General features: G+C 36.1%; 1 protein-coding gene across 1 annotated transcript; it reads left to right on the forward strand.

The window, feature by feature from the left end:
- Positions 1–257: 257 nt before the first annotated feature.
- LOC141480834 (putative inorganic phosphate cotransporter) lies at positions 258–22503 on the forward strand. The gene is made up of 9 exons (XM_074171505.1): positions 258–425; positions 8000–8118; positions 9510–9649; positions 10319–10631; positions 13809–14029; positions 16883–17032; positions 19032–19164; positions 19701–19945; positions 22125–22503. Exons 2-9 carry the CDS (start codon positions 8022–8024, stop codon positions 22278–22280), a joined length of 1455 nt encoding a protein of 484 aa, XP_074027606.1. The 5' UTR covers positions 258–425; positions 8000–8021; the 3' UTR covers positions 22281–22503.
- Positions 22504–24243: the final 1740 nt, after the last annotated feature.

Consider the following 24243-nt stretch of genomic DNA (forward strand, 5'->3'; position numbering starts at 1 on the left):
ATTGTTATTTTTCAAAAACTGTTCAATGTATGGTATTTCTCCGAAACATTAGGATCTAATCTTTTACACCATTCATGATGTTTTATTATCAGTAACCAGGTGTTGTCCATCTTTGCTCTTGGCTGAACCGCGTTGATGGGGCCATTTGAATTTTTCACGTGTTTTATACCGAAATTAGAATATTTTTGCAATAAAATCAAACCGGAATAAAATCAGCCACCACCGATTACGCGTGTTTAGTATTAACACGAATGATTCATATCTTGTCGATATATTTGGATGTCAGCAACTACAACAGTCGTTCCACAATTCGCTTAAAAAATTGTTCAGTGTAAGTCGTTTCATGGGGTTCTTAAGTATTGAAAATATAAAATCGATGAAAAAAAGTTAGAGCTGTAATATTAAAACACATATAAGGATTTTTGGTGAGTTTGTTTGTTTTTTTCTAATTTTTTCAATCCAAATTAGCATTTTCAGTTGTATAATTTGGAATACGAAGCAAATGTTGAATTTTCTCATATATTTTCAATTTTATTTCATGTACACTGTGATGACAAATTCCAGATATGAGTCAGGTTCTCCCTGAGAAGTAGTTAACATTTTTCGATTGAATTGACTGTAGAAATTTTGTACAGTGCCTCTTCATTTAACAACAATCTCTGTCCTTCGCGCAACTTTTAGGCGAGGGAACAAAAAGAAGTCGCTTGGCTAGATCTGATGAGTACTCAAGCTTTTTTATGTTTCCAATTACTGAATGGGAACTCACACAAATGATTAACAGATTGAAAAACCCTAACTCCACTGGGATTGATGGAATATCCAATAAAAGGGATCTTTCCTACCAATCTTAAACTTGCTAGTGCATCTCCTATTTTTAAAAAAGGTGATCCTAACAATATGGATAACTATAGAGCAATTAGTATATTTTCAAGTATCTCTAAACTTTATGAAATTAACATAAAAGAACAATTGGAATCCTATTTCATAGCAAATAACTTGTTATCGCCCTCACAACATAGTTTCACTAAGAACAAAAGTACTGTTACGGCACTGTGTGAATTTCAAAATCGAGTAGTAAGTGCTCTAGACAAAAAGGCATGTGTTTTAGGATTATTTATTGACTTTTCACGGGTTTTCGATTGTGTGAACCATAATCTTTTGCTGGACAAACTTTCAAGATATGGTGTAAGAGACATACCCCTATCTTTACTAAACTCAAACTTATATAAGAGAAGGCAAGTAGTCAAAGTTGGAAAAAGTCTAAGTACTGAAAGAAATATTGAGGATGGGATACCACAGGGATCCATTCTAGGACCCTTCTTGTATTTAGCTTTTGCCAATGACTTGTCAGTGTACCTAAATAAGAACTCGGCCATTCACTGTACGTGTAATGCTGATGATTCTAATATATTAATTATTGAAAACGATATGGACTTCGCGAAAAACACAGCTCTAGAGACCTACAAAAAAGTTATTATGTGATCAAAGAAAAACAATTTAATGTTGAATGAAGCCAAAACTAACTTGTTAAATTTCAAGATAATACTGGGTAACAATATGGGTTGAATCTGTTTGTTGATACTGCTTTAGAATTGAACCTAACCAAGTCAACAAAAATGTTGGGTGTTATTTTTGACAAACTTCAATGGAGGACACATATTGACCACTTACGTAATAAACTTAGAAAAGCCTGTTATTCTCTTAGGTTCCTATCCCACCATTGTGATCAAAGTATTTTATTAACTGTCTATTACGCAAACTTCAATTCGCATCTTAGATATGGCATCCTTAACTGGGGCACATCCTCTACCGTGTCTCGTGTGTTTTGTATACAAAAGTATGCTATTAGGATCATTGCTAAGTTGAGCTATAGAGATTTTTGTAGAGAAACTTTTCAGAATTTGGAAATATTAACGCTAGCAGGAGTATACATAATGGAAGCTTGCACATATATCTATCGAAATAGAAACCCTTTAGCTGCTAACTGAGCCTATCATAATCACTCTACTCGGAATGCCCACTAATTATTGCCTAGTCAACATCGCACTGCTCTTTTCGATCGAATGAAATATGGATTCTCTACGACAACATGGGATGTTCAGGACAGTGGTTAGACATCGAAGAGCTACCCAGGCCTACTCACTATGCAATGTTCTTTGGGAGAATACCTGAAGAAAATAGGACTGTACAGCGAAAACCTAAACCGCACGCCATACAACAAATTGAGAGCGGCAAATGTGAGACATTGGATCGCAGAAGGTGAACAATTCATGGCAAACCGAAATTATATCACAATAATGTACCTGCTCACTCCTCGTCATTGCTTTTTCATGATTGTTTGGCCAAAAACAACACCGCGATCATGCCTCATCCACTGTATTCACCAGATTTTGACCCCTGCGACTTTTTTCGGTTCCGGAGATTCAAGAGACCCATGAAAGGACGGATCGTCCAACGAGAAACTTCTGTAAGAAAACTGTCGGATATAATCCTATATCCGTCGGGGTATTAACCAGGGAAGTAGATGTATTTCTATGAGCATTTGTAGGATCGTACTCTGTTAGAACGTAGAGAGACGTGAATGTTTTAAATTTCATTTAAAAGTGTCATTTTTCCACAAAAACTGAATTTGTCCTGAGTATATAGACCAGGAGCCCGTGACAGAAATTTTGACCCCATTTTTTACCGTCTGCTTTTTTCAAAGGACATATTCACAGTCACAAGCAACAGTATTATGCGTTGAACGAATTTTTTCCATGTGACACATGCCTAAACATTAACTTTTGTTTGCATTAAAGAAAAGCTTCTTTAACCACCATTTTACCGTCTGCCATTCATGCGACCGGAAGGCTAGGTTACGCAACCCACAAAAAAAATTATTGGCAGACGGTCACATGGTGTTCTGACTGAAGAATGAATTTTTTGTCTAACCAAAAAAACTAAACTAAAAAAAAAACAATTTTTTACAGTGCCTCTAAACCATTTTTTACCGTGTGCCATTGTTTTCTTGCAATATATATGATTATAAAGTAGACTAATTGTCAATTTGCAGACGAAATAACCGTGTTCATACAACGGAAAAATATTTTTTAATCTGCAAAAAAACCTAATAACTTCGACTAACGTTTTACTGTCTGCCATTGTTTCCTTGCAATATACAATTATTGAATAGACGAACTGTCAATTGGCAGACGAATAGAACGTGTTCAGACGAGAGTGGTAGACAATTTTTATGACACAAGTGTCAATGGTACTTCATAAGAGATTTTCATCAATTTTAGTGGAGAATACCCTCAAAAGGACACAACTTCTATTACCATTTTCTTCAACAGTTGTTTTGATGAGGTGGAAATAAATAATGATAAATGTACGAGATTCAGAAATACATAAACAATATTTTTGTTTTAATATCGACATAAAAACTAAATAACTTTTCATCTGATTCAATGGTTTCTTGAGAAATATTCAAATCAGCGCTAACGTGGCTCGTTATACTTCCTTCTGAATCATCATCATCATCATCATCATCATCATGATCTTCAGCAATATTTTATTTCCCAAATCCGCAACTTCCTTATCATTGAGCTGAGCAAAATCAGTAGGATTTACAACAAATACTAATAAACGATGTGAAAAAAATGCAAAATTATTTGAACAATACGCGTACATATGCTACTACATTTATTTAATTTCGAATAAATACGTTAGGTAGTATTTTCGATATTTTCATGCTGGATTTTCATTTCATTGAGTTCTCATAATTTCTTAAATCCTGACGTACCTGCAGATGTTATTATAATTTTCTTGAATGTATACTGTCCGTTATCATTGTGACACCAACCATGATTTAATTGGTCTAATTGAGATGGAATTTTTTCTAAAGAATTGGTCCAAAAGTTATTACTTTTTTTTGGTTAAATAAAAAATTCATGCTTTAGCCAGAACACAATGTAACCGTCTGCCAATTTTTTTTGAAGGTTACGTAACCTAGTTTCCCGGTCGCATGAATGGCAAACGGTAAAATGGTGGCCAAAGAAGCTTTTTTTATGCAAACTAAAGTTGATGTTTAAGCATGTGTAACATGGGGAAAAATTCGTTCAACGCATAATACTATTGCTTGTGGCTGTAAATATGTTCTCTGAAAATGGCAGACGGTAAAAAATGGGGTCAAAATTTCTGTCACGGGCTCCCGGTCTAACAGTAAAAACGAGTATTGGTGAAGTTTTGTAACAAATCGCTTGATTTTTTGAATTAATTTGAATGATAGAAATGCCTTCTACTGAGTTTATTGCCTTTGTTAAGGTATTTTCAACCAAAGATAATAATTATGTTATTCATATTAATAATGTAAATGAATTCGCTCGCACTAGTCGAAACCTGTCTGAAATAGCTGACTTGGGAGGCAAAAATTTGATTCTTCTCAATAACCTTCATGTAATATTATGGAAGTTTGCCATGGAAAAATTCAAATGAGAGTAAAAAAATCGCAAAGTCGTGAACAACGACGTTATAATTATATAGATTCAAGATATAATTGACTTGAGGAGTAGTTCCCCAATAGCATTTTTTATTCATTAAAAATGAGAAATTGAACTTCCTATGTTTTTATACATTTTTTTTATACGAATAGTATAAAAAAATAGAAAGTTTTATTTCTCATTTTTTATGGTTGATCTCCTACAACGTGGTGAAGGCTACCTCCATCAAGCCTTTTTTTTTCATTTGAACAAGGAAATTTTGAAAATTGTATAAATTCTAGGTTGGTTTCCTGTGTATGAACCGGGTGATTTTTTAAGAGGTATAGGATTTCATTTTCAAAACAACACAAAAAATTTGAAAGAATTGATGAAATCTTTATTAAAATCGATAGAACGACCAATATAATTCAATGTTTGAAGATGATTTCATGCAAATGTTAGATGGCCCATGCGCAAGGTCCAATTTTGACACACTCTCTCTAACATATCGACCGGTATTTCACGTATAAATGCTTCAATATTGGCTTCCAGAGCGTCAGTCGTTGCTGGTTTATCCCTGTAGACATGAGCCTTAACATGACCCCACATGAAATAATCCAAAGGCGTTAAATCGCACGATCTAGGCGGCCAATTAACGGGCCCCAAACGTGTGATAAACTGTTCACTGAAGGCGGCTCTTGATAGGGCCATTGTTTCGCGTATTTTGTTGCATGTGGCACCGTCTTGTAGAAACCACATGTCTGGCATGTCCAATTATTCCATTTTGGGCAACAAAAAGTCATCAATCATCACACGGTAGCGCTCACCATTCACAGTAACGTTTCGGCCATTGTCGTCTTTGAAGAAGCACGGCTCGATGATGCCACCGACCCATAATCCACACCAAACAGCGACTTTTTCGGGATGCATTGGTAGGTCCTGTAATGCTTGTTGCTGGTCTCCACTCTAGATGCGGCTTGCTTGTTAACGTATCCATTCAACCAGAAATGAGCCTCGTCGCTGAACACAATTTTTCGAAATAATGTGGATCTTCCTCCAACTTTAACAGCGCCCATTCACCGAATGTTAGACGTTGTGGGAGGTCGTGTGGTTTCAATTCTTGCACCAGCTGTATATTTTAAGGTTGTACACCCAAATCCTATCGCAAAATTTTCCACGTAGTGGAGTAACAGAGGCCCAATTGCGGCGAATCGACATTTCACGGTCATCATGAACACTGGCGGATACAGCCGCAACATTTTTTCTGCGGACCTCACTCTACGTATGCGTGTTGGTGGTTTAATGTCCAATAATGTAAACTGGGTTCGAAATTTAGTTACAAGCTTCCTAATATTGAACCGAGTACCAAGTGCAATTTGAATTTTAATGATTCCTTTAACTTTAACCCGGTTTGTAAACAAAGCAACTGTACAAATTATAAAAAAATTTAAGAATTCAAATTCAGTAGGAGTTGACTGAATCTCAACAAAATTGGTGAAGAGCATAGCTTTGCAAATTGCTGAACCGCAAATATCTGTACCCAGCATTATAAGCAAAATAATCGAGAGAGCTATGTACAATAGACTGATAGCTTACCTTGACAAACATAAAATAATTAAGGCCTCACAAAACGGGTTTTATCCTGGGAGATCTACTGAGACACCTATTTGTACAGTTATTGAGTACATCTATAAATATCTCGATAGAAAAAAACTTGTAGATGCTCTTGTTTTCGATCTCACGAAAGCTTTTGATTGCCTAGACCTAGATCATACTGAAACCAAACTGTACTCACTAGGAATTCGTGGAAATATATTGAAGTGGTTCATGTCATTTTTGAGACACAGAAAAATTATTGTGAAACTCAATGGAACACGATCTGAATTGCATAACATCAATCTAGGAGTACCACAAGGATCTATACTGGGTCCATTGATTTTCCTTATGTTCATCAATGATCTGCCAGAGTATATGAATGCCGATTACTTAGTATTATATGCCGATGATGTAGCTGTGAAAATGACTGTGAATTTGATGAGAAAGTTAACGAACTTCATAACAAATTTAGTAACTGGTGTGTCTCTTATCGATTAATACTCAACCAGAACAGAACCATTCTTATGCAATACTCTATAAAAAACAATAACATGGTTCCGGAAATAAGTATACGTAACGGGACATTGATTATATCAGAATTTACGAAGTTTTCAGGCACGTTCTTAGACTTCAATCTATCCTTCAGAAATTGTTTTTTTTTGGCACGTCTACGATCCAAAAACTACAACAAAAAATACAGGTCCGTATTTGAAAATTCAAAGATGTAGCCCATGTCAGATGAGACCCTGTGTAAAAGATTAATGGAGATATTCTGAGAGCCCACATCAAGTGCCAATAGCAAAATGTGGACAGATTTTCAATATATCTGCGAATGAAGAAGATATAGGCAAAACAATAATTTTTTGGTTTTTCCTGTATATCTCCAGAACCAAAAGAGATATATTCTAGTCTTTTACATCATTGAATAGGTCTCTAAAATACACAACTTTGCCACGATTTAACCGACACTCTATCTCTTATGGTTTACGAGATCCCCATGTACAGAAACAAAACTTGACATGAATGTCAATTAAATTTTTTTAAATTATATGTGGCGCTACAGCTCAAATTATGGTGTATTCGATATGACACTGAATTTGAAATAGTTTACCAGTTATTGTGGTATACAAATAATATTTTCGAAAGATTGGTTGCCTGAAAATTATTATAGGAACTCAAGGAAATCAAATCAATAATCAGATTATCCACGATAAAATCTGGAGCATCAGCTACTCGTTCTTGAATTTTCAAAATTAAAATACAATATTAGTTAAAACTTCAGTTTATATTTTTGTTACTTCTTGCCTCCGCAAGAAGAATTATCATTTCATCTGCCTTTGCTTCCACTTGCATGAATCTCAATACGTTGTTTACAATTTCTCTGCTGCTTCATGGACAACAAATAACTCATAGTTCACCGCACAGAATAAATTCTTCACTTACTGTACTAGCACGATGTTCACTACACGAGTTTCTCGATGTTAATGAACTCTCTCTCACACTCCGCCTGCTGATCTACTGCGCATCCAATATTCAGAGGCACAGCCGAGCTGTACTCATTTTTGGATAAAATTCCGTCGCCAATAATTTTGGGAAACTAGGTAATTTGAAAATATTGACAACAGTAAACATTATGTAATACCTAAACACCCAATAGCAATTCAAAAATGATAGGAAAATGTTGTATCAAACTGAAAAATAATTTCACTGTGTGTTTCAATTCCTTTGAGAACTGACAAAAATGAAAATGGTGTGGTTATGAATATCAAAATTCCTAATGTCTTCAAAATGAGAGATAATCAACACAAGCACTCTCATTTTCAGCTGAATAGTAAATAGTGTGGAACCGATTTATCGATTTATAATCGACTCACCATTCTCATAACAAAAATACGTCAATTTAAGTTTTTTGTCCCTATTTATTTTATGCAGCATTTTTTTTTCAGGATTTTACTCCATTGAAACAACATGTCGGGCCAATATGAGTCTGTCCCCACAGAAGTCGTTCTGATGAAAGATGAAAATTCTGACGCAGCAGTGAATTCAAAAACTGTTAAAAATGATGGTATGTGATGTTCATAACAAATCATCGATTACTCCATATCTTTATTTTGAAACTAATACCACGTTTGAATCTGTTTCTGGTATACGAAATATCGACTTTCGAGTCGATGTTTTGTAGTAAAAGAATAGAGTCAATTATTCATTCACTCATGTTAAAATTGTAAGATAATATATAAAAATTCAAATTTTTGAAAATTACACCTTTTGCGTGTTATTCTATTCTTCAAGTACTGATTCCGTCTTAGGAATCACACGTTAAAATGTAAGACCTCGTTAGTCCTTAGCTCGCACAAATTTCTCAAATTCTGAGAGTTGTCGTTCATATGGAAGCGACAGAGATGACTATTTATAGGTCGTTCGAGTACTTCCACTTATCCCCGCTTTCCATTTTTCGCTTCACTGGTTCCGTGGGAGATGACCGTTTGGCGGTAGTTGGCCATTTTTCGCTTAACGATGGGTATCCATATGTTGCGTATCTCTACGCTAGCTTGGCTGAATACGTTGTTGGACAACATGTATGCGGCTTCCTTGAATTTTCACCAATGTTCCTCTCTGTGCAAGATCTCAGCTTGGGACCACTCGATGGGTCCAAACATGGTCTGCTATTCCTGATTTGCTAGTTTCCCCTCGCTGTATGTGTTTCTTGTGCTCGGCAATGCGAACATTCAATGGCCTCGTAGTTCCAACAATATAGGATTTTCCGCAATTCATGGAATCGCAGTCCGCGTTTGGTGGCCTGGTTTTCGTGAGGCTGCTACGGATAGTGTTACCGGATCTGAAGCAGGTTCTGATGTTGTACTTGGAACCAATTCTTCTTATCCTCTCCGATAATCCTCTGATGTAGGGAAGTGCAAGCACTGGTTGTGACGGCTTCTCTTCCTTGCGAGGCTCCTGCTGTCTTCCAGCCAAAGTCTTTTCCACCATCGCTTTGGAGTAGCCATTCCGATGAAGATCATTTTTGATGATGCCTAGTTCCTTCTTGAGATCTTCCTTCATATTACAGAGTCCAAAAGCACGGTCTAATAGAGTCTTGATGATTCATCTTTCAGTCGATTGATGATGGTTGGATTCGTGGTTCAGATACTGTCATTTTAAAATTCTTCTTTTTTAGTTGTTTCAGGGATTTCAAATCATTTTATATAGTATACAATGGAAGTTCGAACTAGTGAAATTCATTATGAAACATTGTCAATCACCTTCAAACTGGCCTACTTCTTCTTCTTTGCGGTCTATACTTTCTACTATTAGGATTGCATCGAATCTTTCAGATACCTTTTGAATCCCATAATATCCCACTTTTAGTGTAGTACATAAAGACTATATATAATCCATTCAATTTCCATGTTGATGATATCAGTAGTGAATTATAAAAGATGTAACACTTCTTTGCAGGCCCGATATTTGGAAAAAGACACGAGCAGGTTCTCATGCATGGATCCCTGTTTTTCCTCATGGCATGTATACAATCCTCAATGTCAATAGGAATCGTAGCCATGAATGACCCAACAGCAAGTATGAACCCAGATATTTCTGTAAGTTGAACATCATAATAATAATGAAACCAATACTGAACCATTGCCTACTGTCGTAGAAGTGGTATCTTTACAAGTTAGATTGTTACATCTATTCTACAATCATTTTTGTAACTTGTACCTATGACTTAAAACTCATTGAATAACCCAAAAACCTTTCTTTACACCCAAATCTGTATGGAGAGGCAATATAAATTCGAAAACACAGAATATCAATAGTATGGCTACCTGCACAAGTACCCAAGGTGCTGTGAAACCATCAAAACCCATTTTTCCACACGTCATTTTGAATCTATATCGCTTATATTTTTATATTCATGCCTGTTGAACACGAATTCCAACTTGAGATCCAGATAATTGAGGCCTCAACAGGCTCGTGAAGAAAAGGAGTTATCATTATGAATTGAGTTGAATATTAATAGAGTTTTTCCCAACACCAAAACGTTATTTTAACACCCCGACACGTGTTTCGATCACCAAGTGATCATCTTCAAGGTCAAACTAACCATACTCACAAAGCTATCTTCACTTATACCTGCGTCTCAAGTGTCTTATGGTCCATTAGTCATTGGACCCAATGGAATAGGGCACTGATGAAAATGGTCACAGTGTAGTTCTTCTCTTATCCCACAGGAATTCTCAAAAAACCTATACTTTCTGTTTTTGTAGACTTTCGACTGGAAGGACAAAGGAGCTGTACTTTCATGTTTCTTCTGGGGATCCATCTTACCTCAGCTAGGGTCTGGCTGGCTTGCCAACCGCTATGGTCCCAAATGGTTTTTGGTTGGAACAACAATTATTTGTGCCATACTGAACTTTTTGCTACCAACAGTCGCTTATTCTTACGGATCCAAGGGGGTCATGGTTCTCAGGGTGATGCAGGGATTCACTCAGGGTATTATTCCTGCTTCGTTGTACGGTCTGCTAGCGAAATGGGTACCTCCAAATGAAAGGACCAGATTGGGGACTATAGTTGCTGGTGGTTAGTATTAACATGTTGAAAAGTCGAAAATGTGTTGCTTTGTCAAACATTATTATTATTACATATAAATAAATACTGAGGACAAAGTCCTGTGTAAGCCTAAAAACGAAGGATATCAACAAGTCAATACAATGCATGCAAAAAGAAAAGAAAAATAATTAATATATGCATAGAGGCGATTAAGCAAATAAGCAAATGTCTATTTTGTTTTTGAAAATGTGTACTGAGTCGGAATTCATAACATCGTTGGGTAAGTTATTCCATGTTTCAAAAATACGATTCACCAAAAAATATTGCCTCTGCCTCGTTGCGAACTTTTCCTTTTTTAATTTGAGTATGTGACCACGTAACCGCGAATCTTTGTTGAAAACAAAAAGTTCTTTCTGATTAGCATAGTTATACTTAGCTATACGGAAACATATGATGAGGTCCCCACGGAGTCGACGTTGGTCAAAAGCTAGCAGTTGTGCCTTCCTCAGTCTTTGGAATAGGTTGGACGCACTACATCAAAAGTCATACGTGTGGCTCGACGCTGTACATTTTCCAACAAGTCCCTGTCGCGCACCAGAACAGGACACCACACTGGACCTGCATACTCCATGATTGGACGAACGTAGGTTTTGTAGAGTTTTATGGAACTTGAATATGATAGATGGAGGAACGTTTTGCGAATGAGGTAAATCAGTGTGTTTGCGCGTTGGCATGTGTTCGGACCAAGTTAAGTCAGTAATAATAGTCACTCCCAAGTCTACATGTGAGGACACTGTACGTAACGATTGACCGCTTATTGTGTACGTATGGAGTGGATTGTTTTTTCTTTGATGAAGTACGACGCATTTGTCGACGTTAAGAGGCAGAAGCCAATCCTCGCACCACTGACTAATCGAGTTGAGGTCTTCTTGAAGGGAATGATGTTCGACTGAGGCATTTCCATACAGTTTAGTATCATCGGCATAGAACGACTTGCTGGACTTTATGTGAAGAGCAAGATCACTTGCATAAACAACGAAGAGGAGCGGGCCAAGAACTGATCCCTGGGGAACTCCACTTGTGACTTGTCTGTGTGGCCCACTTCGACCGAGAAAGTTCTATCTGTCATGTAATTTTCAATCCATATACTAAAACCAATAATGATTGAGAGTAGAAGTAAGCCCAGTTGACAGCAAATCGGGGGCGTGCTTATTAATTTTTGAGAGGGTTGAGAATGAAAGAAAAATTCTTAGTACAATTAGTTAAAATATTCATACACATTTTTTATTTATTTCATTAAAACTTTGCAATATCGTAATTTACCTAATCGTTGTAGTCATTAGGTGGGCCTTATGAAAACGGAGTAATGATCTTGGTAATTATAGTAGATACCAAATAAATTAACAATATTAATAAGAAACACTATATATATATATATATATATATATATATATATATAATTTTTTTTCACTATTGGGTTGCAGCAATTGATAAGTGAACTCTTTATAACTATTCTCAAGCTTTCGAGTAACTTAAACTCACCGTCAGGGGTACTAGAAAATACAAATTACAAATTTTTGATAATAGAATATAATATAAATGTAAATGTACAAATTTTCGTCTAATCTTCAACCTCAGATTCGTCACTGTTGCTACCGCTATCATCATAGTGAATTATGATTGGTTCAATATTGTGTTCAATACGGTTGTCTACGTCCCACATTTTTTGCTCCTCTTTTAAAACATGCTGCATGCATTTCTTCCAGTCTTCTGCAGAAACAGTTCGAATAGCTTCTTGTAGGTGATGTTGCACGTCCACTAATTTAAATGTTCTGTTTTCTCGTGCCACATATCCTTTTACTTGCGCCCAGATTAATTCTATTGGGTTTAATTCGCAGTGGTATGGTGGTAACCTTAAAACTGTAATTCCACGACTTAACGCCATTTCATCCACTGCGAATTTTTTATATTTGTCTGTGTGTAATTTTGTTAGCTGAAGTAGTTCTGCCTTTAAACTATCTTTGTTATATTGGATGTTCTTATTAATTAACCATTCTTGAATTGCTGCTTTTTTCCATGATTGTTTCGGTAATGGTTCTAAATGTCGACTATGGTATAGGGCATTGTCCATGACGATGACAGACCCAGGTTCCACAAGTTGAATGATGCCTTCAAACCATTTTTCAAACACCTCCGCATTCATCTCTTCATGATAGTCGCCTGTTTTCTTAGATTTAAATATTAATTCACCATTTGGTAAAAATCCACTGTCGCTTCCTATATGCGTAACTATCAGTCGACTACCTTTTCCAGATGGCTGTTTTAACCCAACTGACAAACCTTCAATAAAGGCTTGTCGTGCACTTGTTATATTACCATCCTGCCATACTTTTTTGACCGTATGTCCTTGGTTAACCCATGTCTCGTCCATGAAGTACAATTTTTTTTTGAGCTTCCGAAATTCGTCAATTTTTCTTAGATAGTTTCTTCTCCATGCTATTATTTCTTGACGTTCAATGAGAATGCTTTTCCTGTCAACTTTTCTGTACGTAAATTTCATTTCGTGTACAAGTTTCCTAAAAGTTTCTTTACCCATTTTTGGGACCAATTCATGATCGCTAAGTGCCTCCAGAACTGTTTGTAGTGTGGGCAGCTCATTTCTGAAAAAGAAACTGTGAATAGTTCTGCGTATACTGGTTTTGGCTTCTTCATCAACTGTGATTTTTTTTCGTCCGCTACTAGTTTTTGGCGTTTGTATGTACCCATGACTTTCTGCTTCTCTTAGTATTTTGTAAATCGATGATTTTAGTACACCGGTATAATCAGAGCACATATCAACTAATTTATCTTTTGTAATTGTGGAACTTAATGATGTAGAAATGCCCGGTTGGTTATTCGGAGGTATACACGTAGAACTACAGCACATATGCACAAAGTCATCTTTTGGTGGCTGATGATCTCTTTCAAGACAGTGAAATACTTGCAGTACAATTTGTTTTTCTCTTACTGACCGAGACTCCGACCGTTTTACCTTTTTCGACGTGGAAGGCCCGACCATGTCTCCCATTTTTTGAGTAGTTTGAGAACGGTGTAGAAATATAATTATGTAACGCTTAAACACTTATTATCACGTAGTCGTTCTGCTATAATTTTTGATCAGACTATATAAGTACATTCCTTACACATGACATAATTCATATTTTTCAGGTACAACAATAGGAACAGTAGTGATAACATTTATAAGTGGTTACTTAGCGGCTAGCTGGTATGGATGGCCGATGATATTTTATTTGAATGGCGGCTTAGGATTTCTGTGGGGCATCGTTTTTTCCTATTTTGGCACAAATACTCCTGCCGGTCATTCATCAATCACACATGCTGAAAGGTGTTACATAGAGAAAAGTTTACCTCTTGAAGACAAATCTAAAGTGAGTTTGATCCACGATTTGGGTTATTACAGCAAATGCAAGTTTGAACAAAATAAAGTTGAGTTCAATTCATGAGTTTTTCAAATTCACTTCAAAAAGTATTCAAATTGATGTTTCAAATGTTGGGTTTTAATTTTTGAAGGGATTTGTTTCTAATTCACATATTGGCAACAGCGCCTATATCAAATTGACATAATTTATACGTACCTAGATATTCTACTTTAAAAAAGGAAACTTTTCTTTATGAATCAACAATTGAGGCAAAATAAATTATAGTTCAATACTACCTCCACAAGCCACATAAACAACAGTTGTTTTTTTATTTATTTATACAGAGGAAGGTAGGTTAGGTGCACAAAATGTCATATGTCACAGAATGTCTCGGAACTCGGAACAAAAGTAAACAGAACAGCACGCCTCTGAAATATGTCATCTTTGTTTGTCTCATAGAGGTAACAGTTTCATTGTCCTTTATTAGCTATAACGGATGTTGCCAAATGATGAAATAGAAATGAATCCCTTTGAATGTTGTATGCATTATTTCATTCCTCTTTTTTAAGTGTTTAAATAATTTTTTAAAGAAAAAAGTTGAAATGATAAGTTTAAAACGCGTTGTTTTAGAGCTTTTTTATGAAAACTACTTGATTTTCGTCAGGAGGAACATTTCCCATTGGACCAATATTTCAAAACATACAATCAAATATACATATAGAATCTAAGATGTTGTCAAAAGTAACTTCTACGCCCCTTGAAACTTTATGAATGCCACCCACTATTGGTACTGGTTGAAATTTCGTTGTCTACAATATTGAAATGAAATGAGATGAAGCATGAGAACATTATAGTAGTTATGTAACGAACACAATCAAATATAGTGAAGTAGTTTTTGAATTTTCTGCAAAGCTGTTTGTTGGAACTCGCGATGATATTGAAAACCGAGTCTGAAGTTTCTGGGTAAATTATTTCACTGCTCTGTTTTTGAAGCGCCGTTCTCATTTTTATATTATGTGTTACTCGATCATTGGAATACTTCAATTTTCTTCTTCACTATGACATTTATTCGTCATTCCAAATCTTGTTTAGGATCAAAATCAGTCTGAGGACTATATCGAGGAACAATTCATAAGTTCTTTTTCCAAAGTTTCTACACTGTAGAATCTGGTAAATGCCAGTCAAAATCAAACTACTTTCCCACGATAGACATTTATGCAAGTCACCTCAAAGAGATGAGTGCAAATGAGAATTTCATCAGTCCGGACTTCCATTGTCTAATATAATATGAATTGATTTGATAACCCTGAAAAAAATCAGAAAGAATAACCGAAAATAACAATTTTTTTAAACAAAAAACTGAAATTACAAAGAAATAACATACAAGCAACAACCAAACAAATTAATATTACTGGAGTTTTTTTCCCAACACCAAATCGTTATTTTTAACACCTCGACACGTGTTTCGGTCACCGAGTGATCATCTGAAAATTAATTTGATGAAAAATACTCCAAACTGATTCGATTGTGGCTACTTCAAATGCATATTAAATTAAGATAGTAAAAATATGTATCATACGGGGGTAATTCAAAATTTTCCAAAAGAAAAAAGATTCGAATAGCAGGCCATGACTTCGTATCTGAACATAACTTTCAATTCTAAGCAACTTTTCTCTTCAACATATATTTATATTTTTTGAAATAAGGGTACTTTAGTCTTGAACGAACTTATATTTTTTGACCTATCCTGTATGGTGTTTGTCATAAAGCCATTTCAGGTACACTTGGTATAGTTTTTGAACATGCACCAACTTTTGTCAAGAATAAAATTTTCTGAGAAATCGATAATAAAAAAGTTTCCCATTTGTTACACACTTGGTGGACCACACTGTATAAAAGTGGTTCAAAATAAAAATAGGTTTGCCATGGAAAACAACTTTTTCCGTTAATTCACAAATAAGTCCCCTAATCTTGCGAAAAATGAATAAAAGTAATTTTAAAAACTACACTGATATCTACAAACTTTATTTGAAAAATATATCATATGAATACTTCTAGTTGACCGCTAATATTCATATATCACAGTAACCATAATTGAGACTACGTCCAAAAAATTACCTAAACCTCTACCTAAGTTACCTGTTCAATTATGATCACCTGAAGCATATTACCTCACATCTACATCAATAATAATTCTTTCTCGGTTTTCAAGAAAACAAGTTCACCTAGTTTTAAAACTGAATTTTTCAAGCGATCTTTTAGCTATAATATTTGCCAAGTGATCAACCTGTTACCAAAAAAAAAAGAAATTCAGAACTTTCTGTTTCACGGAAAAGATTCAAACTACTTCTGTTCGAAAGCCAACTTTAAATATAAACTGCCCAACCCTATACACTTTTCATCATTATGAGACCAGAAAAAGTCTTAGTAATGGACGTCCTCTCCAGCATCCAAATAGATATTGGAACAATCCCATCTTTTTTTTTTATTTCATGTATTACTTTTTTTTGTTTCAGCTTAGGTAGAATCTTTTTGAGGTTGAGTGGAAGAACAACTCAGTAGCACTTGTGCTAACTAAGTTGAACTTCGCCTTTTGTTATGTCAGCAACTAGCTCTCTAATTTATTCAAATATTTGTATGTAACTACAGCTGGGTAACAATAAAGACGATCAATATTATTATTATTATCTTTTCAAATTCAGCTGGGCTTTCATCAGAATGTATGAATTTTTAAGTTCATTAATTTCCATTGCTTCCAAATGATTCAGTTTCAAACCTTTATTTTCTATGTGCAAAATTTCGAACCCTTCGTTAAACTATACTTTTTTTTCGTCAAATATTCAAATTAAAGTCTATTTACAGAAACTATCGACACCATGGCTCAAAATATTTACTTCTGGACATTTTCTGGCCCTCCTGTTTGCACATTGTGGTTTCAACTGGGGTTTTTATATATTGACGACAGACATTCCCATTTACTTCAATAATGTTATGGAATTCAACATTAAATCGGTAAGTACTGTGGAAATACTCAAATAGTTCTTCATATTAGTTTAAGATTTGGCAGTCACTTGTATTTCTCCATGCCATTTACGATTTTCACTCTAGTTCTTCTAGTGCTACTAGAAAGCGTGAACTTGTAAAGCAAAATTTATCGTTCAATCATCGACCTATAAATATTCTACCAAGTTTTACAAAATAACATTACCAATGTTTCGTATGAATGTGATATAATCAGCAATAACCAACACGGATATTCGACAGATCAACTCATAGTGCAATATTTCATTTTACTCAAAATACAGTCACAGACAAAAATATTGCATATTGAAAATCCAGATATTGAAACTTCATAACACATTTGTAGGAGAAGTAATAGAATAGACTAGTTATGGTAATAGTCTTCAATCAGAACAGGAAACAATAACGAATCCAAGAAGATACCATAGGACATATGTTTTATTTATATTCACGTTTTGTCAATGAGGTTGTATGACTTCAGACAGTATATTTATTATTATCATTATTATTACAGGGGAAGGGGTGAAAGCTCACAGTAGATGAACTAAGAGACTTCTGGCTCAAACGGGAGGGGGAGAAACGTCATCGAAATCGACGCAGGATGGAACGAGTATAGTAGCGATTTGAGCGTGGAACTCCGCCCCTCGGCCTCCTTGGTACTCCACTTAACCTATCAGCTCCCTTAGTACTCCACATCACCGCTCAGGCCCTCTTGCGACTCTTCCTCACCCCTCGGTCCCCTTGTCACGTTCAGTCACGTGATTTTAATTCGAACCTGGATCGTCCGCGCGGTAGACATTGTCCTTAGCCTCTACACCAACGTAAGATATTGAAGGTAACTGCGAATGTTGGGTATTTACAGCGTTAGTTTTGTCGGGACCGAAATTGACTCATTCATTATACTTGACAGCATTTTTTTTTATTTCCGTAGAATGTAATCGTCATTATCTTGTAGAAGGAAAATATACTTAGATTTGGGAAATAATTAATATTTCATATAAAGATGTGTATGTGTGTGTAAGAGCGAGAAACGCGTGTGACGTAATCGGTGCGAAGAGAGATGGAGATGGTATCGAGGTTTTACCGGTTGCTGGCGCAAGCAGGTGTTGCCGGCTGTACAATAAATCGTTGTTTATGGGGCAATGTAGCGTTGCCGGTTTGAAAATGAAGGGATAGGAATACGACTGTGTAAGGTATGTCTCAAAATACATCATTTAAAGGAAAAAACATGGCGTCGAAGTGTACCGGGTGCGTCAAAATATACCATTTGAGAAAAAACATATCAGTTTAACAGAAGTCTAGCATTCCAACATGCCAAAAGGGCACTAATTCTCGTATATTTGTTAACCAAGTTAGCATCATCAGGAGAAAGAGGACATCAAAAAGTGTTGAGATGTTACGCGTTGTGGACTCAACGTGAGGGCAATGGGGGAGCGAAGTATTCGACAATGACATTTCAAAATACGTTGTTTTCCGTGCGTTTTCGATCGTTTTTCGTGCGCTTTCGATCGTTTATCGTGCGTTTTCGATCGTTTTTCTTGCGCTTTCGATCGTTTTTCGTGCGTCGATTTCGATGACGTTTCCTCCACTCCCGTTTGAGCCAGAAGTCTCTTTGTTCATCTACTGCTCACAAGTTATTCTCGAGTACCAGCAATAAGTCACTTATCAACCAAAGAAGATTTCTGATATTGATATCGGCGTCTTGAATCAGGTTGATTTGAAATATTTTGTAGTTTTATTCATTCATATTCATCATTTCCGTTCCCTTTATCTTTATTGTTTATATATAACCGACATTTCACTTACTGTTCAATTCATTCATCGATTCATTTCAATTTCAGGGTACAACAGTTTGTTTTCTTCACAAAATAGCATACTTTCATTCCCCCCCCCCCCCACCCGAAACCGTAGCTTTCAAGAAACTATAATAATAGAATCATATCTTCAATTTTTCATGAATATAATGAATTGTTTCATTTTTTGTTTACAGAATGGGGCACTGAGTACACTTCCTCATATTGTCAAATGGATCATGTCGTTGCTGTTCAGTTTTATAACTGACATGATCATATCGAAAAGTATATGTAGCATTGGTACTACAAGAAAAGTAATGCATGCCATAGGTAAGCTTGTTGACATAATTATTAGGTTGTTTGAAAGTTTTGTCCATTTTTATCAGTCTACTCCTATATGGGTGTCCCACAAGGTTCTTTCTTGGGACCCGTGTTGTTCATTTTGAACATTAATCAAATTTATGATGGAAGTGGCCGATACTTGATGAAAATCCGTATAGCAAATTAACTTTCCATACTAAATATTTTACGATAGTTACAAAAAAGTATATATGACAAACATTTACTTCCAAAAATTTCAAACAATGAATCTATATTATAACTGTTCGCAACTTTTCATCAAACAAATTGATTCATGTAACATTTTAAATCAAGTGTCATATAAAATAGAACAAATTTTGCAAATAATCGTTTTTAATGTGTCGAACAAATGCATGAATCAATTAAATTCAAACAAATAAATTGTTAGTTGAATAAATTGAGAAATGAATATTTGTGACAATAAAAAGTAAAACGGCGTTCCATATGTGTACCTGAGTTATTTTTCAGTATGCCAAATAATTTACAACTATTGGTATTATTTTTAGGTTCATTAGCTCCATGTGTTCTTCTCATCATTCTTGGCAACAGTGGACCTGAAGATGCATCTAAAGCTGTTGTTTTATTGATAGTAACATTTGGATTTTTAGGCGCTAATATGAGTGGTTACCTGTTCAACCATCTTGACTTATCACCAAACCATGCTGCTGTCTTGATGGGTATCACTAGTCAATTTGGAACCATTTGCACTGCTATCGGACTGACGACAGTGCAATATATAGTTCCCGATGATGTAAGTATAGACACATACATATCGTCAATCGTCGCAAATCGTCGTCTTTTCATGAGTCTCTTCAATGTTGGGAACGGAAAAAAGTCGTGGAGTGCCAAATCTGGTGAATACGATGGCTAAGGCATGACTACAGTGTTGTTTTTGGCCAAAAGATCACTAACTAGCAATGACAAGTGAGAGCAGGTGCACTATTGTTATTCAAAAGCCATGAGTTATTTTTCCAGAATACCTGATATTTTCTTCGAATTGTTTCATGCAAGCGGTGCATAACTTCAAGGTTATACTCCTTATTGGCCGTACCACTACGTGGCAAGAACTCCTGGTGCACTGCGCCACGGCAATCTAAGAAAACAGTGAGCAAAACCTCGACAGAGCTGAATCTTTTGTTACAGAGGCTACAAAAATCGAAGAAAAAACTACAGGTCAGTGGATGAACAAGGCGGGAACAAGCTCACTTTCAAGGTCGTGCGTCGCTGGTAAATGTTTCAGAGAGAAACTTCAGTGAGTGGAAGAGAGAAACGTGTTACGTAATCGATGCAGGATGGAATGGGTATCGACGTGATTCAAAGAGCGTGGGCCCCCTTACTCCTCGGTCTCCTTAGTACTCCGCATCACCGATCGGCCCCTCTTGCGACTCCGCATCATCCCTCGGCCCCCTTGTCACGTGATCCTAATAAAAAAATGTTTATAGTTATGAGAATCGAACCCAGGACGGCGTGATAGACGTTGTCCTTAGCTTCGACGGTAATATAAGATATTGGATATGATTGCGAATGATGGGTATTTATAGCGTTAGTTTTGTCGGGACCGAAATTGACTCACTCATTATACTTGACTTCATTTTTTCATTTCCGTAGAATGTTAGGGAAATTATGATCGTCATTTCCTTTTATAAGATAGGAAAATATACTTAGATTTGGAAAAAATTATTATTTCATATAAATATGTGTATGTATGACACACGTGTGACGTGTTCGAGGCAAAGAAAGATGGAGATGGTATCGAGGTTTTACGTTGCTGGCGCGATTTCGGTGTTACCGGTTGTAAAATAAATCGTTTTTTATTGGGCAATGTAGTGTTGCCGGTATCAAAACTGAGCATGAAGGTTAGGAATACGACTCGATGAAAATTGGAAGCGCGGAAGTGGTATATTAATAATAATGAATCAGATTTAAGAAAAAATATGACAACTCAACAGTTCAACCTGCGATTCCTCAATGTGTAAGGGTGTCTCAAAATATATCGTTTAAGAAAAAACATGTCGGTTTAACAGAAGTTAGCATCATCAAGAGAAAGAGGATACCCAAAAGTGTCGTGGGGTTACGCGTGAAGGCAATGGGGAAGCGAAGTATTCGACAATGACATTTCAAAATACGTTGTTTTACATGAGTTTTGACCGTTTTGCGTGCGTTTATTTGTTATCGTTTCGTTGTCATTGTCGTAGTCGTTTTCGTGTTCGAGTAATTGTACACCATTAGTCAGTTACATCTCTTCGATACTCATTCCATCCTGCATCGATTACGTCACACGTTTTTCTCTTCCACCCACTACAGTTTCTCTCTGAAACACTTCCAGCGACGCACGACCTTGAAATGAACTCGTTCCCACCTTGTTCATCTACTCAGGTCCATATTTGAAGGAATGAATTCTAACGAACGAAACGTCGGATTGCAAATTGGTTCATCATCATCAATCATATCATAAAGAACGTTTTTCCTCCTAGGTTTGCCAATAATTTACTATACAATAATCAAACTTAACTTCATTTCACTGTTGATACGACCAAAAACTTGATACGACTAAAACATTAACTATTATTCAAATGTTTATCGCCTAAGATCGCAGCGTACCGCACTGTCACTTATACTTGACTATATCGATAGGAGAGTGGGTCACGTTTATATATATATGGTAATCGGAAGCGGTAGAAAATTCGACGGAATTCCATTGAATCCGGTAGAATTATTCTCGAAGCAACGCCACGTCTGGAATGGCCGCTAGCGCACGTCAACTTAGGCGTGGTCACGTCACAATTGATTCATAGCAACCAGCGGCGGCCGACGTTATTTCCTTTAGGGCATGATTTACAACAATATTTACACGTCATAAAAATTTATATTTGTCAGAAATTATCTTTTCAATTTCTTCATCATCTGATAATTATTTATTTCAATTTCAGGATGACCCAAATCAGTGGGGGATCATTTTCTACCTCACTTCTGGAATATTCATCACCTCAACGGTTATTTTCTTTTTCTTTGGATCCGGAGAGGTACAGCCATGGAATTATGAACGAGTGAGAACTAAGAGCCCAAAAGGGGATGAGAATACATGATGAAACTTTATATTAGAATTTATTTTTGTGTATTACCTGAAATATTGTGCATATCTGTTGCTGTGCTTTCAAATATATTTGATAATATTAAAACATTAGTTTGGATGTAATGAAGCGGTTTTGATATTCATTTTTGTATTTTGGTCGTTTTCCGCTCTATTATGGGTTTCCATATATTGCGTATCTCTACGCTAGCTTTGGCTGAATACATTGTTGAACAACATATATGCGGTTTCTTTGAATTTCCTCCCGAACTAGTGTTCCTCCCTGTGGATGATCTCAGCTTAAGACTCGATTTGCTGATTTCTCCTTGTTGTGTGTGTTTCTCGTGTACGGCAATGCGGACTTTCAAGTTCTCAAATCCATTACCACCTTTGAAAGAGGTCAAATTTGATGTAGGATGCCATAAAACGATTTAAAAAAAATAGGAAGAGAGACATTGAAAGAGGATCATGGACCAATATTTGTCAAGATTGAAAGCACGTGCTTGAAAATATGCTAAGACATGGGGGATATCCGAACAGCTGAATCGAGAATCAGTTTCAACACAGCTATGAACGACCTACGTAGAGATAACATCATCAAGATCCAACCTGCAGATAACGAAAACGCTACTGTGGTGATGCCTACTGATAACTACGAACAGGAGAGGTCAATACACGCGACCCTACTGCATCAATTGGAAGGAAATTGTTCCAGACTTTGAGAAAACACCAAGTCTATTTTTAGGAAAAAAACATCGCTAAGACCCCACCACTTGTATGAACTACCCAAAATCCACAAGAAGGGTGTTCCGCCCAGACCGATCATTAGCTCCAGAAGTTCAGCTAGTCAAAACTTGTCCAGATTTTTACTTCCATTACAAGGTTGAACATCAACTTTTGTGGAGAATTCAGAGCAAGATCAATCAATCAGTTTCGACACGGAAAGCCTTTATACCACCATGCCCGTGGAAGAAGCACTTCTAATCATACAGAGGAAGCTATCTGAAGACGAGGACCTGGAAGATAGAACAAAATTATCTATGAAAGTAACTATGGCATTAGTAGGATGGTGTGCACCAAAATGCTATTTCCTACTGAAGGACTGCACTAGACGTTGAAGAAGCTCATAATGGAGAAGGAATTCCACAACGAATTGCCATTCTTAGACGTATTGGTGGAGAGGATCGACTCCAAATAGGAAACGTTTGTTTATCGTAAACCCACTCACACGGGACAGTATATTAACCACGAATCCAACCACCATCAATCTACTAGAATAAATCATCAAGATTCTAATGAACCATGCTTTCGAGCTCAGTTATACGAAGGAAGGTCTCGAGAAGGAACTAGGCATCATCAAAAATGATCTTCAACGGAATGCTTACTCCAAAGTGATGATGGGACAGACTTTGGCTGAAAGACAGACCAAAATAACTTGAACTTTTGCTTCAAGTACCCATTTTTGTTTCGAGGGGCGCTGATTCATCATTACGAACACCGTCTTTCAGTAAGAAAAAGAAAAGGGCCTGAATGACAGATTTCTAACTATCATTTTCTCGAGTCATAGTACTAATAGCAGATATAATAATAATAATATGATTTTATTTCCTTGGGACAGTACAGGCTGTATGGAAAAAGTCAAAGGAAGGGTTTCATACAAAGTGCATATACCACCAACAAACGAATAGCAAACACCGCATAAAAAACATACAAACGGTTATATATAACAGATAATCAAAAGCAAATAAGTACATAAATAGATGAGAACAAAAAATTCCCTCAGAAGTGATGTTCTAAAAACTGTTCTATGGAGTAAAAGCAATTTTGCACTAGAAAATCTTTCAGCTTTCGTTTGGAAATGAAAATTGGGCTACTATTTTTTATGTTTTCTGGGATCGAATTAAATATTTCTGGAGCTCTGAAGTTTGGGACATTTTGAGTTATTCTAGTATTCATACTACTCATTGCTATTCATTTGC

This window comes from Leptinotarsa decemlineata, unplaced genomic scaffold (genome assembly GCF_025532065.1).
Source record: "Leptinotarsa decemlineata unplaced genomic scaffold, Ldec_3_MD MMD2_tig00000010_RagTag_RagTag, whole genome shotgun sequence".
Classification (NCBI taxonomy): domain Eukaryota; kingdom Metazoa; phylum Arthropoda; class Insecta; order Coleoptera; family Chrysomelidae; genus Leptinotarsa; species Leptinotarsa decemlineata.

What these genes read in the sequence shown, in the direction of transcription:
- LOC141480834 (XM_074171505.1), top strand. Translation starts at nt 8,022, where the DNA reads ATGTCGGGCCAATATGAGTCTGTCCCCACAGAAGTCGTTCTGATGAAA. An exon ending in GTATGAACCCAGATATTTCT is followed by an intron (nt 9,650 to 10,318) that starts GTAAGTTGAACA and finishes CTGTTTTTGTAG; the next exon opens with ACTTTCGACTGGAAGGACAA. An exon ending in GGGGACTATAGTTGCTGGTG is followed by an intron (nt 10,632 to 13,808) that starts GTTAGTATTAAC and finishes CATATTTTTCAG; the next exon opens with GTACAACAATAGGAACAGTA.